Source organism: Alnus glutinosa, chromosome 12 (genome assembly GCF_958979055.1).
Source record: "Alnus glutinosa chromosome 12, dhAlnGlut1.1, whole genome shotgun sequence".
NCBI classification, from domain to species: Eukaryota; Viridiplantae; Streptophyta; class Magnoliopsida; order Fagales; family Betulaceae; genus Alnus; species Alnus glutinosa.
Window position 1 is genome coordinate 11,457,584 of NC_084897.1, and position 18,586 is coordinate 11,476,169.

The 18,586-nt window shown below is 36.6% G+C and overlaps 1 protein-coding gene across 2 annotated transcripts; it reads left to right on the forward strand.

Moving 5' to 3' along the window:
- The first annotated feature begins 1,301 nt into the window (after positions 1–1,301).
- On the forward strand, positions 1,302–14,822 carry LOC133852278 (gamma-tubulin complex component 2). Of its 2 annotated transcripts, none has more exons than XM_062289003.1 (21): positions 1,302–1,495; positions 1,669–1,727; positions 2,026–2,077; positions 2,480–2,614; positions 3,614–3,745; positions 5,942–6,025; positions 6,098–6,196; positions 6,612–6,703; positions 10,045–10,117; positions 10,193–10,345; positions 10,467–10,586; positions 10,729–10,782; positions 11,013–11,096; positions 11,228–11,302; positions 11,382–11,513; positions 11,961–12,086; positions 12,173–12,280; positions 13,223–13,285; positions 13,482–13,556; positions 14,165–14,346; positions 14,419–14,822. In XM_062289003.1, the coding sequence occupies exons 1-21, from the start codon at positions 1,415–1,417 to the stop codon at positions 14,543–14,545; spliced, it is 2,106 nt and encodes a 701-aa protein (XP_062144987.1). In that variant the 5' UTR covers positions 1,302–1,414; the 3' UTR covers positions 14,546–14,822. The 2 variants fall into 2 exon arrangements, with proteins under 2 accessions (XP_062144987.1, XP_062144988.1); XM_062289004.1 differs by having other exon boundaries at positions 2,029–2,077.
- Positions 14,823–18,586: the final 3,764 nt, after the last annotated feature.

Consider the following 18,586-nt stretch of genomic DNA (forward strand, 5'->3'; position numbering starts at 1 on the left):
TCATACAGTCGTAGTAATAATAAGAAAATGATTGTGTGCTCCTGTAAAAACGACAACGTTTGGTGTTAAAAAAAAGAACAAAACCATATTCATAAGCAAAAACCAAAATGATAGAATTTTTGATGATATTACCTCTTTTCCCAAAACCGCATATTCCTTGAAGTCTTGGAGCCGTTGAACAAGTGCATCATGCTTTAAATTGGAAAAATAAAAAAGAGATTTGAGTGTCAACGGTTTGAAATTTGAAACAGGCATTACAAAGTGCAAAACTTTACAGAATAGAAGAATGGAAAGGGGCGTTTGATCTAGGAAAGTGGTGATATCTAATTAACCACGTGATTTTACAGCGTTTGAGATATAAATCTCGCAGTGAAAATATAGTAATACATATATTAGTAAACATATAATATTCATACAATAACACAAATATTAGTCATTCTTCAAACAATATATCGTTTATAGACTCATCTCTTTATAGTCATTATTATTCATCACTTAATTACCATTATTAATTTAAGACGATAACTTATAACAGTCTTAAAACCAGGGTTAAACGCTGAAGCAAAGCCAAAGTTGTGTGACCATAACATTTCAACAAGAACTTGAGGATTTAAGATATATTATAAGGACAATAATGTAAAGGCAGTTTAAATCACATTTTCCTTTATTTCTTTTATCTCTTATTTCCTCTTACTCACAAATCCACTCACTCACACGATCAAAGTAAAACAAGTATTCTTAACTACTCACCAAATTTTCTTGATATGAGCCTTCTTTGATTGATCTTTGGTACTTATCAAAAAAACTACTCACAAAACATCCTATTCGGCCTTATGCACAAAGCATCAAAACTTCATTCTTTTAACACCCCAAATTCGAACATCTCAAAATTACTATAAAACTAACACTCAAACGACACCCAACATCAAATCTCCAATCTTTGGCCATTTGGCCAACACCAAAACACGACTTTACAAGGCTTCACCAAAATCCCTCAACAAAACATTCAAAAACATTACTCAACCAAATCAACCACATCATTCAGCCAAGACCCACGAATTTTCATATAAATTCAAGAAAGCTATTGATTTCTTTAATATTATTAAGTTTTGAAAACCATTTAGCTTTCCTCAAAAGTGAAAGGGAAAAAGTAAAAGACGTGTGGAGAATAGAAAGATAAAAAGCAAAAAAAAAAAAAACTACAGTAAAGAAAAATATAGAGTTGATTGTCATAAATTTTCGGGTCGAGTTCATTTCGACCCAACTCTCACAATACAAAACCCAAATGTAGAAAGAGTCCGGTCCGCTGCTCACATTTCGAAAAAAAAAAGCACATTTTGCCACTTCTTCTCCAATTTCTGTTAGATCACACTATCACTGGTTACTATTCAGTTCAATTAGGGTATTCTTTCAAATGGACTCAACGACGTCGTCTTCCTCCTCCACCCCTCGCTGGAACGTCGAGCGGCCATTCCTCACTGGCCGATTCCACCAGGTCCTCTCTCTCTCTCTCTCTCTCTCTCTCTCTCACATTGTTTTGATTTGAAAACAAAAATACTGGAAGCATGTTGTAATATATATAAAGGTAGGTAATTTTCTTTTTGTTGTTTTTCTTGGCTACCAAACGGTGGGTTTGGAGCGCTGAAGATTTGATTTTGAGTTGTATAGGAAACCAAGGCGATGTCTCGGTTCGCAGAAGCAAAGGGTTTCTCAGTGGAATCCTTTAGGTATGGATGTTGTATTTATCGGGTTTCGTTTTCCTCATTGCTTACTTACACATGCGCCATAGTCCATCCCATTCTCGTGGAGGAGGGAGGTGGCATTTGAGATTTGCTAGAGCTCATTCGCTTAATTGTCTTTTTGTTAATTCTATTGCTATTATTATTACCATTTCTACTACTTGTGTCATCTAATTTACACGGTAAAGTTAGTATTAATTAGTTTTATATGATACGTAAAGTTACGATTATCATTTAAGAAAAGAAGGATTTTGATTATATGTATATGGTTTTGTATGTGTCTAAGTAGTGGCGCTGGACTGGACAAGGCCATAGGCTGTTTTGATGCTGCGGTTCAGGTATGTTTCTTGCCTTCTAAGATAATGTACATTGATTTGTGCCCCCTACTTTGTGATTATTCTGTAAAGTTTCTTATTTATCAAAACAAGAAGAAGAAGGATCTTTTGTGTTGCAAGTATGAAATGAAAAATTCAATATCAACAATTTTTTGAAGAGTTTAAAGGAACATTTACTCGGAAGTTATCCGTATTAAGCTGTCTTTGTAAGGTTGGAGTCTGACAAGGGTAGGAGGAGTTGGTGGTGGAAAATATTTGGAACAGACAAGCGTACCATTGCATTTTGAACGCTTTCTGTATTAAACAGTTGCTGATAGTATAGGTATTTTTGAGTTTCATAATCTGGTAACATTGTTATGAATCATATATGGATTTCAGTTTTTTGTTTCTTCCCTTGATATGTAGGAGCTTATTGTTATTGATGATCTCCTTTCTGCTATGGTTGGAATTGAAGGACGATACATCTCAATCAAAAGAATTCGTGGAAAGGAGGATCATGTTACCTTCCAGGTTGATCCATCAATGGATTTAGCACTTCAGGTATGAATTATTTAGTTTTCTAATCAATCTGGTGGCGACAACAATTTTTCAAATTAGACTTCTTTGTTATAACATTCTGGTTGAACTTTTAGTTCTTTTTGACTTTTTATTTTTTCACTTGGGCATGCTATGTTATAGCTTTTATTATGAAAAGAAGTGTGGCTTGATAATGTTGATTGTTGGGTTGGAGTGGTAATTGAAAAACTGAATAAGTCAAACCAAGCTGAGTTGCTGTGAAATCCTTTAACCAACAAGGGTTTATTGTATTAGTTTGAGCTTCAGGCTCTGTAATAGTGGAATATATTGTCGCTTCAGAAGTATACCAAAGTTATTTTCTCATAGATTTGTGCAACTTGCGTTATGTTTTAATCATGGTTGGTGAAGTCGATTTAATCAATTTATTTATTGAAGTTTATAGAATCCATAAAAATAGATTTTTTTTTTGATAAGAAGAATCCATAAAAATAGATAAAGTGCTAAAGAAGTTTGGCGGTTAGCTCCATTGTGTTTATTGTGGTGTACGGGAGCGGAATGCACGGCTTTTTGAAGATGTAGAGACATCAATGGTGGAACTACGGAAGCGCTTGCTTGATAGTTTATATCTTTGGATAACGTCCCCTCATTGCTTGAATGATTTTTCTTATGTAGAATTTTTAAATCTATTATCTTCTCGTCCCTTTTAGGGGCTCTCTTGTATACTTCTCGTGTATAAGGGTTGCGCCCCTCTGCGCTTTCGATGAATTGAGTTGCAATTACTTATTAAAAAAAAATAAAAAATAGATAAAGTGCTTGAGGAAAGAAATGACCCAGCTGATAAAGTATTTGATACCTAAAAGGGTACACTGGAGCCTATGGCTTGTTTAAAAACTAAAGAATTTGATAATACATATTACGGAGTTATAAGATTTTGATTTGATTTTATTATTAATTTTTTTTAATGTCTGATTTTAGCAATAGTGTTTTAAAATTGTTTGAACTGACCAGGGCATATTATTGCAGGAATTGGCCAAAAAGATTTTCCCTTTGTGTGAGAGCTTTCTGATGATTAACCAGTTTGTTGAGTCAAGGTCCCAGTTCAAGAATGGCCTAGTTAATCATGCCTTTGCTGCTGCACTCAGGGCACTCCTTCTGGTAGTTTCTTTGTGTTGTAAGTCATGTCATAATTTTATGTCACTTTGTTGTTGTTGCCTATTTATGTAACTTAATGTGTAATTGACATGTCAACTGTTGTTGGCATCTATTTCATCTCTCCCCTGCATTGCATGTCTTTTGAAAAAAAAAAACAGTATTAAGCTTGTTGTGTTTAAGTTGGGTTGAAGCTTGTTGAGGAAAGTTTGTTTGATAATTGAGAGTTCAGTCTGATTATAGCAATTTTTTTAAGGTTCTAATCCCTCTTACTAATTTCACTTTGGGTTATTCATCTTCTGCACAAATTTAACATTGAGGAAAAAGAAAAAAATGTTTGTGATTACAAATTGGTATTGCCTTGACAAGTTCTTTTATAACTGATTCCAACTAGAAAAAAGGTAAAGAATGTTTACAAGCAAAAATTGTAATGGTTTGATATGCTTTTTTTTTTTTTTCTTTTTTTCTTTTTTTTTTTTTTTTTTAATTTTTTTTTTAGAAATAATTCATTTAATTGAAAAACGCAGAGGAGCACAACTCTAGTACATAAGAAGTATTCAAAGATAAGGCCCCACTAAAGGTGAAAAGAAGAACAAAACTCCACAAAGAGAGAAGTTAGATGTTAAAGTGTCCCACATCGCCAAGAGATACATGACCTGAGAATTTTAAAAGTTATGGTGTCTCTTCCTCTCTCAATGCGTCTTTTGAAAGTGAGTAAGGCCCATTGAACTTTTACATTAGAAATCGAAGAAATATTAAAAGCCCCTGTCCAATTAAAAAGGGATTTGATCAAAATGTTCTTGATCTCTTCCTTCGACTTTTCACGATCTTCAAAACATCTTGAATCCCACTCTCTCCATATGGTCCACATTAAGCACAATGGGGCTATTCACCATACAATTAGAACTGAACGAGTACCCACCTGACCTCTCCAACATGCTAACAAATCGATCACCCTTTTAGGCATAACCCATGTAACATCAAAAAGAGTAAAAAGCACACTCCATAAATTATGTGCCGCTTTGCAGTGAAAAAGAAGATGATCTATAGGTTTTTTGCTCCTCTTACACATGTAACACCATCCAACCACTATTACTCCTCTCTTTCCCAGATTGTCCAATGTCAAAATCTTCTCAAGAGCTGTCATTCACACAAAAAAACTCACATGCATAGGTACTTTAACTTTCCAGATACTCCTCCAAGGAAAAGAAGAAACCTTTGAAATAGATAACTCATGAAAAAATGACAGCACCTCTTCTTCCTTTGAAGGAATCCACCAAATACAATCCTCCCCACCTTGTCTCCATTTGAGAGAATACAACATCCCAAAAGAGGCAAGCACCACCTCTACCTCCCAATCCTGTACAGCTCGTAAAAAAGGAACATTCCAATGCATAACACCATTTGAAACCTGCAAATTATCCATGACCCTTGCCTCCTTACGTCGTGCAATATGAAATAACCCCGGAAAGGTGTCCTTCAGAGAATGATCCCCACACCAAACATCATGCCAGAAGCTAATATGAGAACCATCTCCTACTTCAAATCTAATAAATCTTGAGAAAACTCCCCACCTCCTCCTAACATGTTTCCACACTCCAACCAAAAGACCCCTCAACTTCCTCTGATATTGCTTTGATATGATGTAACAAATGATATGCATGTCTTTAGCTTAGAGGAGCTCAAGACCTTCTTCTTCTATTCTCCTTTTACTTGGACAGCTGTGTACTTAGTTCCCTTAGTGTTTAGCTTTTAATATTTCCTCGTTTTTTTTTTCCTGGGATTAGGTGTTTCTCTTGTATACGCCTTGTGTATTTGGGTTGCGCTTTTAATAATAATTCTCTTATTTATCAAAAAAAGAAAAGAAAAGATATGCATATGTTTAGCTGTCTTATACAAAAAAAGAGTGTGGGGAAGAGTTCGTCTATGACATTTTTTTGTTTGTTATTTTTTTCTTTTTCTGTCTTGGTTAATTTTGTTCCTTTTTAACCAATGGTTAAGTTAAAATATTAAGTATATATAATTTTAATTTTTCTTGTTAATACTCCACCTTGTTGAAATAGTCATACATCACTGGATCAGCTTCATGCAATTCCATATTATTTTAAAGGACCATGCTGTTTCAGTTAAATGTCCTTTTTTGTTTATGCTATTTACAAATGACTCACCTTCATTAAATGACACTTCACAATTTCTTATCAGGATTACCAGGCCATGGTGGCACAACTTGAGCACCAGTTTCAACTTGGAAGACTTTCCATACAAGGATTGTGGTTTTACTGTCAGGTTTGATTTTGTCTTAGATCTGCATAGCCATTCCTAGGATGTTCACTGAAGGGGTTTCACCATGTGTTGCAGCCCATGATGGCGTCTATGCAAGCATTGTCAACTGTGATACAGAAGGCTTCAGCTAATAATTTTGCAGGTTCTGCAGTTCTTAACCTGTTGCAGAGCCAGGTAAAAACTTATATCCAAGTTACTCTTGTTTTTGTTCGATAATAAACTTGATCTTTATGTGGTTTTCTTCTACGCAGATAAACTCACAAGTTTAATGTTAACCCTCTCTCTCATGAAAGTTGTCCACTTTGAAAATAACACATTTTAGGAAAGTTACGTTAAAACTTATTGCAGTTATTTATCATTAATTCTAATCTTGCCCCTACTTCTACATTTGCATGTGCATAAAATACAACACATTTCTTGTGACTAATGTTATGACTTAGGCTTTTTTGGTAAAATGAACATAAATATTCTTTGACTTTGACAAGGGGCAAGTATGTTAGGTCATCCCAAAATAGAAATGTTGACCATTATCATGGCATGGGGGGAGTATATGTTTTATTAGTTCTCAACATTGCTTTCCCATATGCAGGCTAAGGCCATGGCTGGTGATAGTGCAGTGAGGTCATTGCTTGAAAAGATGACGCAATGTGCAAGCAATGCATATCTTGGCATACTGGAAAGGTATAATTTGCAAAGTTGCTATTGAGATTTGTCTTTAGATATTAGCATCCATAAGGCCATCCCTTATCTGCTTTTAACAACCTCTATTTTTATAATATATGGACCCTAAATATTAGCTTAGATGAGGGAATAGTAGGGGTTATCTCTCTCTCTCTCTCTCTCTCTCTCTCTCTCTCTCTCCCTCTCTCTCTCTCCTAATCGGTGCGTGAGAGCGCGTCCAGCTAGGAGATCCTTCCTCTTCGCTTCCTAGCTTCTCGTTTGCTGTCGGGGTTTGAGCTTCGAATTTCCGGTTCTTTGGGTCTTGCTTGTTTTGCGCGTAGGGGCGTCAGTAGGTGATTCCACTTTTGGGTCTTTCTCCTCCGGTGACAATGTGAACCTTTTTTAGGTCGGCCGCTTGAGACTTGGGTGTGTTTTGAGATGGATAAGAGTTTTATCGTGGAGTCGAAGACTTGTCTTCTCAGTTCTGGATGGGGCGTCGGTGCTGATGGTGGAGGAGAAGAGAAAAAGTTTTTCTGGCGAGCTCATATTCAGTACTCAGTGCTCTGAATGGCTTGCTTCGATGTTGGAAATTCTTTTGGGTTTTCCATAAGATCAAGATTTTATCAAATCATTCAGGGAAGGGTCAAAAGTCTTGATTGCTCGGAGAGGTGGGAACCAAGCTAGCCGATTCTTAGAGGCAGCTGCTTTCGGGATGGGTGGTCGAAAATGGTTCATTTTGATCCTTGAGGGTCGTGGAGGGTGGGGCTGGCGCAAATTCTCTGGTGAGCTAAGAATGGCCATAGAATTCCTCTCTGCCACGGTGGGTTGCGGTTTGGGTTCCTCGTATGCAAAAGATGGGAAGGAAGAAGGGTCTAGGTCAGGTTTGGCTTCTTTTTGGATGGGGCCTTCTTTTGTGGAGGTTTTGAGGTCAGATTCGATCTCTGCCGTGAAGTCGTTGCCCATCGTGGGGGGTTGTCATTCCAGGAGGAGGGCTTTGCCAGTGGAGTCGTTTGCTCTTGATCTTCTTTCAGTGATGAGGTTTGTAGATGATAATTCGAGGTCAGCGGTGGACTGTTCTACACTGGAGTCTTCTACGGTTGATCTGTTGGACAAAGACCAACCTCATCGTCCGCTGGGTAAGAAGCCTCTCCGACGTTCGAATTTGAAGTTTGAAATTTCAAACTTGCGCACGTGGAGTAAGTTGGTCATAGTTTTTAACAAGGTATTGGGCCAGGCTGCAAGGAAGTTTCTAGGCCAGATTATAAGGTTTGGCCTAGGTCGTAAACGCAATGGTCTTCGTTTGGGCCGTTTCTTGCCTAAATCCAAAGTCTCCCGGCTATCGAGACTTCTGCCGGAGATGTTGCTGGAGATATCTTCTGGGGTGTTTTTGGGTCTTTCTTCTCCATGGGGTGGGTCGTTTAGCTGTCTAAAGACCAGCCCAGCATCTTCTCCAGTCAAGTCGGCTTCCCTTCCCATCTTCCCTCCTTTGCTGGCTCCAGAGCTGTTGGCTCCAGCGACTCTGGTTTCTCCTCCGGCTCCGGCTCCGGCTGGGCTATTAGTGAGTTTAGAATTTTCCAGTAGCTCATGTGGTGCAGGGCCTTCCGTCTTCGTTCCTCCTCTTCTCTCAGGGGCTTCTGTATTGGGGAGAAGATTCGTTCTTCCCCCCCCCCCCCCCCCTCCCCCCCTTTGCTACATATCCATCATTTTCAGCATTATTACCGGAGGGCTAGGGAGCTTAGGGTAGGTCATTCTGTGAAATGGAATGATGGGTTATTGTCAGACTCTCTGGAAGCTTCAAAGTTGTCTATGGGTCTTGTTCTCAATAAGGTTACGGGTGCTGTGCCTCTTGCGAAGAAGAAGACAAAGCCTCCAGTGAAGCAGGGCCTTTTTATGAAAGGGTTTCTCAACCTTCCCCCGATAGTTTCAGTCCCTCCCGCTTCATCTTGGGAGGTCAATGATATCGTGGTGGTAGGACCTTCCTCCCCTCCGAAGGGTTGCATCATTCCTCCTTCCGTTGAGGGAAATGGTTTCTCCCAGTCCCTGAATTGGCCTGTTGGCTTTGATCATAACGGGGAGATTGTGGATTGGGAGGAGGAAGATGATTATTGGGATGGATTGCCATTGGATTGGGTGTCGGATGGGGCTTTTGGGGAAGAGGCCATGGCAATTTGGGATGTCATGGAAGAAGATTTCCAGCGGGATAAGGTGTTTTCACGCCAAAAGTCTAAAGGAAAAAGGGAGCTTCTGAATCTGCATAGCTCCATCAATTATGGCGACGCGAAAGATCCCTTCAGGCGTAGGAAAGGCAAGGCACACATGGTTTAGGTTGGTGTACCTTGGCGGGTGGTGGGTTGCCTTGTATCTTAGTTGGGCGGGTGTAAGTTGGTGCGCCTTGGCGGGTGGTGGGGTGCCTTGTATCTTAGTTGGGCTCTTTTGTAGTTTGCTTTTGGGTGTTTTTTCGGCTTTTGGGGTTTATGTTTTGTGGGTTTTGTTGGGCTTTACGGGTAAGCTTTGGTTGCTCCTGTGTATACTTTCTGTGTACTTAGGGGCGCCTTACGCTTTTATTAATAAAGTTTTCTTACTTACCCAAAAAAAAAAAAAATATTAGCGTAATTGACAACACATACACGTACGTGCACACAGACTCCCATCCGCCGCACACCTATGCTGTATATATTTTTGCATAGGTACCTTGTTAGTTTCATTCTATCCATGGGCTGTCTTTTTATAAAGCAATGGTCTATTCTTATAAAGCAATGGTCTATTCCTTAAAGCTTTTGCATAAATATTCATTATAAAAGGAAAAGCCCAAACTTTGTTTTTTCCTCTTTCCTTGCAAGTATTGAACCTAGGACATATCCACCCCAGCTCACCCTTATACTTGAGGGAAAAAAGGGCCCCTAAATTTTTTATTATACTTATCCTGTTAATCAGGTTCTACTTGTATTCTTTTTATTTCCTGCCTTCACTTATAAAATTATCATCAGGTGTAGAATACAATCAGAAAAGCATGAAAACACAGACACAATTATGCAAGTGTTGTGTCCTATTTTTCAATGGTCTACCATCTTAGTGTGTATCTGTGGTGTCATATCCATGGCCTTTATTCTTGGTCATGCTTCATGAATTCAAAGTTCAAACTTTAAAAGTTTGAGATATTATGTCAGAAGTTAATTTGGATTATGTCTTTTGATTTAGTGGAATTTAGTTGTCACGTACTCAATGACCAGGACATTTTAGATATTTTTATTTCTGCAGGAACTTGCAGCTTTCAGCATTCTATACTGTTGTTTTCTGCCTTGTAATTTTATGATTTGGCCTAATTCAATTTCTTTCTGAAATGAAATCAAACAAACTTCTAGGTGGGTATATGAAGGAGTGATTGATGATCCTTATGGTGAATTTTTCATAGCGGAGAACAAATCTCTTCAAAAGGTATGTTGCCTTTATTTACAATAATGATTTCATCAAATCTCTCTGTAGATGCTTACAAATATTATATTTTTATAGGAGAGCCTCACTCAGGATTATGATGCTAAGTATTGGAGACAGCGGTACAGCCTCAAGGACGGGATTCCTAGCTTCCTCGCGAATATTGCTGGAACAATTTTGACAACAGGAAAATATCTGAATGTCATGAGAGAATGTGGGCATACTGTTCAGGTTTTTTGTTATGATTATGCCCCTAAGGACTACCAGTTTTGTTTTAAAAAAAAAAACCAAAAGAACCTGCTCTTCCATATGGTTGCTTTGATACATGCCTTTGACCAGATTCTTATTATAGGTCCCTGTATCAGAAAATTCGAAATTAATGAGCTTTGGCTCGAACCATCATTATCTTGAGTGTATAAAAGCTGCTTATGATTTTGCAAGTAGCGAGCTGTTAAATCTCATTAAAGAAAAGGTAAGGTTCAGTAGCTATCACTAAATAATAGCCTTGCTTATATACTCGTGTCTTTTGGTTTGCTCATTTGTTTGTCAGTTTGGGAATTCATCTACCTTTGTGCTTAATCTTCTGATGACAAATTATTTTTTAATTTTTGTAGTATGATCTAATTGGAAAGTTGCGTTCAATAAAGCACTATCTTCTTCTCGATCAGGTATCTGTAGAATGCAAATCAGTTACTTATAGTGTTATATATTTAATGTGGGTCCACCAAGCTGAGTGTGCTAGTTACTTGATTTAACTAAGCCTTACTCCCAACTGATTGGGGTTGGCTACACAAGTCCTTTCATTATCCCAACACCATGTCATTTTACGCATGGGAGAATCTCTCTCTCTCTCTCTCTCTCTCTCTCTCTCTAATGATCTAATGTAATGATATTTCAGGGTGATTTCTTGGTTCATTTTATGGATATAGCTCGAGATGAACTCACGAAAAAGCTTGATGACATTTCTGTGGAGAAGCTGCAGGTTTGGTCTTTTTCTTTGATTAAGGGCCTTGAGACACATGACTATTTATATTAACAACTTGGATAAATTATGTATAATCAGAGCTACGGAAAACTTAATTATACATTTTTATTTTACTTTTGACAAAATAGTCCCTGCTAGACCTTGCTTTGCGCACCACAGCAGCAGCTGCAGATCCTTGTCATGAGGACTTAACATGTTGTGTGGTAAGCCACTGACTATGCTTCTATGAAGTTTTGCGGAGTTGAGTTTGCATTATTTCTAGTTTCACCCTTTTGTTTTCAGGAAAGATCATCATTGCTTAAAAGATTGGGCACACTGAAAGATCCTGAAGTTATTAGGACAGTTGCTGAAGTTAATGATCTGGAGGAGCCACTGAACATTACTGGCCTTGAAACATTTTCTTTGAGCTACAAGGTTTGTTCTTCAGGGATTTTTTTTTTTTTCAAACTTACTCCTTTTTTGATTTCCTTTGTATTCTAAGTTTGTAGTATTTGTCAGAAACAGCCTTAGATGGTCTATCAAATGTCAATATATTTAACATACACATAAGAGTTGGCTTTCGATTTGGTGAACCTGAAACTCTCAAAGAAGATATACTTAGCATAAGTTCCATCCTTGAATCAAAAAAGAAGAAGAAGAAGCATAAGTTTCATCCTTTCTTTTTCTTTTAGTTGTGTTAGGCCCTCTTTTCTAATGTAATGTGGTAGATAGACTGTTGCAGTTTCTTTATCTGCTGTAATTTTGGCCAAATTTTTTCCTTTGTCTACTCTTCTTATTCAGAGGTTCACATCTCCGGATGATGCCACTCTATGCCATGGCAAAAGCGTAAAATTCTAATATGTATATTTGCTTCACTTTCAGGTGCAATGGCCATTGTCTATAGTTATATCAAGAAAAGCCCTAAGAAAGTATCAATTAATTTTCCGCTTTCTTTTTCGCTGTAAACATGTTGACCGCCAGCTTTGTGGGGCGTGGCAAGTACATCAAGTATGAATAAATTTTTTTTTCATGCATTCTCGGGTATTACATGCCCCTTTGTGCTTTTCTAAGTCAATCACAATGAAAATTTGCAGGGGGTTCGTGCCCTTAACATGCGAGGAACTGCAATCTCCAGATCATCACTGCTGTGTCGTAGCATGCTCAAATTTATTAATAGCCTTCTGCATTATTTAACATTTGAGGCCAGTCTTATCTCAACCTCCTCAGAAATATTTGTTTTAAACTCTTGTCAAGGCATTGCTATGTTGCTAATGCTTGTTTGTTTGTATATGCCTTTCGCTTTTATTGGTCTGTTTCTTGTTAAATGATACTTTGCCTCACCTGAGGTGCCTGTGTTTAATCAACATTACATTGAGTGGCGTGCTACTGTACCTTCAAAATAATGGATAAGAAACAATTGAATCTGATACTTGGACTTGGCCCTGCTTGTAACATAGGTTTAGTCGTTCTTTCGTTTGTTTTCTTTTTCTAGAGGTGGGGTCAGGCATTTGTTTTAGTTTCCTGTCTCTCTGTGCTTTCCCTGCTTTTAGACCTCGAATGTTGCCTGCTCTTGCAATTTCTATTAGCAGGTAATAAAATGGAAATATACATTATCATCTCTGACCTGCCAAAACTGTCTTATCATGCTGGTGGAGGCATCTGGTCGGGTGAGGGGTTCTGATGAAATATTTTCCTGTTGACCTGCCTGGTTGATTGATCAGGTCAGGTGACGGGTTCTGATGGTCGTTTAATCTTGATTTCCTCATCTTCTTCTTCTTCTTCTTCTTCTTCTCTCTCTCTCTCTCTCTCTCTCTCTCTCCCCGTTTTAGACTTCGAATGTTGCATCCTCTGGCAATTTTTGTTAGCAGGTAATGGAATGGGAATCTACATAATCATTTTCTGACCTGCTAAAACTGTCTTATCATGCTGGTGGAGGCATCTGGTTGGGTGAGGGGGTCCAAGGTTCAAATGTTTTCCTATTGACCTCTTAGGAGGGGTTTGAATAGAGCATACATTCCGACCAGATATGAATTCATTTTGGTTTCTAAGATACTTCTTATATTGAAATTTTGATTTTTCATAGAATTCTGAAAAAGGTTAAGTGGATCAGCATTGTCCGTAATATATTTATTCCTTGTTCTCAGGTTCTCGAACCCAATTGGCACATAATGCATAACAGACTTCAGACTGCAAAAAGTATAGATGAGGTATCATGTTCATTTGCTTACATGTTTCTTTCCCCCAGGCAAAAGAAAATTCTATAGGACTTGAATGTCCTTGACATGTACAATATGTGCAAAATTTGTATGTGCATAATAGTTCTTTTAGACAAATAGAACCAGGAAACTTTGTGTGTGAGAGCTCCGTGTGTATGCATATCTGTAATACTCTTTTCTGAAACAGGTTGTCCAGCATCATGATTTTTTCCTTGATAAGTGTCTCAGAGAATGTTTGCTTCTTTTGCCTGAGCTGCTGAAGGTTAGTACTGTTTTCGTCAGCAATCCCCAAGTGCTAGTCCAGTTACCTTCTGGATTAACTACTAGGATGGTCTTTAAACACTATATGACTATAATTTTGATGAGTAAAGAAATAGAAAGATGTTGGATGAAACAATGTACTGACTGAAGAGTGAAAACGATGAACAAGTTAAAATGTTAGGAAGTTCCTAATCAGCCTGCTGAGCCCAAGAAAACTTGCAAAGGATTGGCTCCTGCTTTGGTACACATTCCCCAAAGATCACATATCGAAGTTAAAGAATTATGGACGTAGAAGAAATCATGTTGGATGTTGTGCAAAATTTAAGCCATTTAAAACATAATTTGTTCATGTCTTATTATGAATACCACGTCTTTGACTTGAGATATACTAATTTACTTTGAAAAGGACATAAACTTGTGAGTTGGAATTGAAATCTGAATACTTTTTAAAAAGGAAGTAATCGAATGTTATTTGGGCACCACCAGTGAAGAATTCTATTAAATGAGGAAGACAAAGTTAACTTTTTATGCCAATGTTCAGAACTTGATTTCCAATTTTCATGAGTTGTCTTTGAGATTTATTCTTAGTAGCTAGATTTTCAAATGCAGAAGGTGGAGAGGCTAAAATCACTGTGCCTACAATATGCAGCAGCAACACAGTGGTTGATATCATCTTCCATTGACATTCCCAAGCTAGATGAATTGTCTGATGGTTCAATTGGGAATTCAAGAAGTCCTTCAAGGGCAGTTAAATTAACTAGCAGAAATGCTGCGGTCACTGATTCCATTCTGTAAGTAAAGTGGTATATGCAAACCTCTCTCTCTCTCTCTCTCTCTCTCTCTCTCATTCACACTTATTGCAGCAAATTCGAGAGGGAATTTAATGCTGAGCTTCAGAGCTTGGGACCAATATTGAGCAGTAGTTCCCAAGCAGAGCCATACTTGAGTCATCTTGCACAGTGGATCCTTGGTGTTGGAAAAGACCAATAATTTCTGATGCATCTTCCCTTCTGTTGTAGCAGGAGTTTCTTCAGAGGAAAAAAATGTGAATATGTTGAACATGCGATATATATTAGGTTTGCAATTTGCATATTCTTTAAATCTGTAACATGATGAAAAACTTGTGGGTTTGTGCAGATTTTTATTATTGTGATACAAGGCATGCAATGGGTTTAAACTGACATTTAACTCCATTTTGGTTAAGTTGATTGTATTATAATGGAAGGTATTATTCAAATCAAAATTATATGCTCCTAAATTTATTTTACTTGTACTCCAAATTTCTGTTCATCAGTTTCTTTTTCCACTACCAATATTAAATCACAATGTCCACTTTTATTATTAAATTGGAGCTTAGAAGCCCTTTCTTTCTTCATAATAGGATCCTAATAACCATTTTACCATGATTGCTCATTGTATCTCAACTGTCCGTTTCTCTATCCTTATTAATGGGTCGCCATCGGGGGTTTTTAATAGTTCTCAAAGTCTTTGACAAGCGGATCATTTGTCTCCTTTATTGTTTGTGTTGGTGATGGAGGCTTTAAGTCTAATGTTGTCGGCTACGATGGAAAGTGGACAACTTTTTGAATTCTCCGTGGGCTCGAGATATCAGGAAGATATGCTTGTGTCTCATTTACTATTGCATATGATACCTTGATCTTTTGTGAGCCTAATGTTGAACAATTTTGAGATTTGAGATGCTTGCTACTTTGTTTTGAAGCGGTTTCGGGGCTGAAAATTAACTCGTTTAAGTTCGAGATTGTTTTTGTAGGTGAGGTAGGGAATGTGGAGGAGTTGGTTGGCATTCTTGGGTGCGGTGTGGCTGCGCTTCCTATAAAGTATCTGGGTCTTTTTTTGGGTGTTAAGTATAAGGATTCTAATATGTGGACTAGCATTATTGAGAAAATGGAAAATAGATTGGTGGGGTGGAAGAGATTGATTTATCGAATAGTGGGAGGTTAACTCTGATCAAGAGTACTATTTTGAATTTGCCAACATTTTTTTTTGTCCCTCTTCCCTATTTCAATGGGAGTGACTTATCGTTTGGAAAAACTCCATAGGGATTTTCTGTGGGAAAGTATTGGAGATGAGTTTAAAATTTCATTTGGTTAATTGGTCTAAGATTTGTTCTTCGAAGGTTTCTCGGGGGGGAGGGGGGGGGGGGGGGTTAAGCATGAGAAATATGATCTAATTTAATAGAGTTTGCTGGGTAAATAGCTATGGTAGCTTGCTATAGAAAGGTGCTCTTTGGAGAAAGGTGATGGATATTAAATATGGTAGTATGAGGGGTGGTTGGTGTTCTAAGGAAGTTGGAGGTTGTTTTGAAGTGGGAGTGTGGAAATGTATTCGGAGGGGTTGGGATTTTTTGCAGCTCATGTGAGTTTTGAGGTCAGAGATGGTTCTAGAGTCTTGTTTTGACATGATGTGTGGTGTGAGGAATTACCTTTAAATCTTCTTTTTTCAGAACTGTTTACTATTGGTAAGGATACATGAGTGGTAGAGAACATGCAAAGACAAAATAGTAACATTCTGTGGAATATTTTGTTTACTCGACCTGTACAATATTAAGAGATGGAAGTGGTCTCTAGATTTTTTGAGTTGTATTCTATTAAAGTAAGGTATAAAGGAGATGATAAAATTTGTTGGATTCCTTCGAGAAGGAAATCATTTGAAGTAAGGCTTACTATAATCATTTGAAGTGAAGGCTTACTATAAGATTTTATCCAATCCTATACACTATTCTTTTTCTTGGAAGAGTATTTGGAAAGTTAAGGTTCATTCAAGAGTGGCTTTCTTTGTATGGATGACGACTTTAGGAAAAAGTTAACTTTAGATAATTTACGCAAGAGGAATATTATTGTGACGAAGTGGTGCTATATGTGCAAGAATTGTGGAGAGTCCATTGATCATTTATTCCTTCATTGTAGGGTTGCTGCAGAATTGTGGAGTATGATTTTGCAGCTATTTGGTGTTGTGTGGGTTATGCCTCAATCAATGATAGAGATGTAGGGGGAGATAGAGATGTTGGGGAGTTGGAGGGGTCAAAGGGGCAACCGGTTGTTGGTGTCGATTTGGAGAATAGCCTCATTGTGTCTGTTGTGGTGTCTATGGAAGAAATTGAATGCACGCAATTTTGAAGATTGTGAGACTAGTTCGATTGATTTGAAGTTGGTTATACAAACTTTGTTTACGTGGAGAGTGACGCTACAGTCTGTCTAACTATTCTTATTTTGATTTTTTAGATTTGTGTGCTTCTTTTTCTTTGAATTAGGGGTATCATTTATGCATTTTGTATACTTTGAGTTGTGTCCTTCTGCACTTTTTTTTTGCAATATACTTTACTTACATAAAAAAAAAAAAAAAAAAAAAAATGTGACACCATATTTTATTATATGACAACATATTAACCATTAAATTAACAAAATTTAATTTAAATCATAAAATAGCCTACCTCTATCTTACTTGAAATAAAGAGTGAATCCTATTTCTCATTGAATCATCGATCGAGAAATCTCGCTTTCTTTATGTTCAGGAAATTAGAAGGGATCATTCGACAACTTTAAAGGAGAGAGAGAGAGAGATTTACTCACTGTTTTCCTTGCAACCAATTGTTGAGAATTACTTGTTGACCAAGTCCTTGGAGAGAGAGAGAGATAGATTTTACTTGTTATTTTCTATGCAACCAATTGTGGAGAATTACTTGTTGACCAAGTCATTGGTTTACATAACTTTCTGTTTGTATTACTTGGTGAGCAAGTTGGATTCGATGTGATTGTCCGGTTTGTCCCATACCTAACTACTCTAACTAGTCTCGGTGTTGACTTTCTATAAATGCCTCTAAAAAATATTCCTACAAATCAGTATTTAAAACTAATATATGTCCTGCAAATTAAATTATGAGAAAGTGATACACATTTTTACCCCTTTTTTTTACTTTTTCATTGAAAGTTCATTTTCAAATGATGTGTCAATTATGAATGATATCTCATCATTTAAAAAATGTATCACAATCTTATAAAATTGTGGCACATCATTTGGAAATCACTTTTAAAGAAAAAATAAATTTAAAATTAAATTCAGAGAAATTTTAAAGAGCTCATTGTGAATGCTGTTAACCAATTTTACATTCAACTGAAAAAAAAAAAAAAAAAAAAAACCCAACAGATATTGGGACTGCTTTCTTAAGAGTGTACAACTTGGCAACCTAACAATTAACATGCATGTGAATATTACAATAGCGGGGATGTTTGATAACAAATACTTCTTTCTCCTATTTTATTTTCACTTTTTTAAAAAACAATCAATTTTAAAACATTCTAAATTTTTTTATTTTTTATATTATATCAATAATTTTTTATTATTGTTTAAATAAAAATTCTACTACTACAAAACTTTTTTACTTTTTCATAAAAAATTATTTTTAGTTTATATCACATTAATCATTTTTTACAATTACTCAAAAAAATTTCAACTTAATAATCTATACCAAACACCAGCATGATGAATATATTCTACAATTCTATGTAAAAATATTCTGTTCCGTTTGTTAATTTTTTTTTCTCAAGACAAGAATATTATCAAATTATTAAAATACAAAACACTCATAAAAATACGGAAAGAATTTTTACATTATGTCACATTAGAATTTATTTTATTTTATTTTATTTTTAAAAAATACATTGACAAATAGAGCTGAAGAACTTTAAAAAAGAAGCAAAACAAATAATGGGCTTGTTTGGTAAGGGAATTAAAATTTTTCCTTCCCCTCTTCACTTATCCAAAAAACAATCAATTTCAAAACATTTTAACTTTATATCATATATATTTATTATTATTATTTTTTAAATTAAAAAATTCATTACAAAACAAAACTTTTTTACCTTTTTATACAAATTCTTTTTACTTTATATCATATCTATCATTTATAACTCCCACTACCATTCTCCTTTCCCTTACCAAACAAGGCCATTATTAAAGCATGAAATATGTAGAGCAGCATATATCAATACTTGCAACCCTGCTTGTAATCAC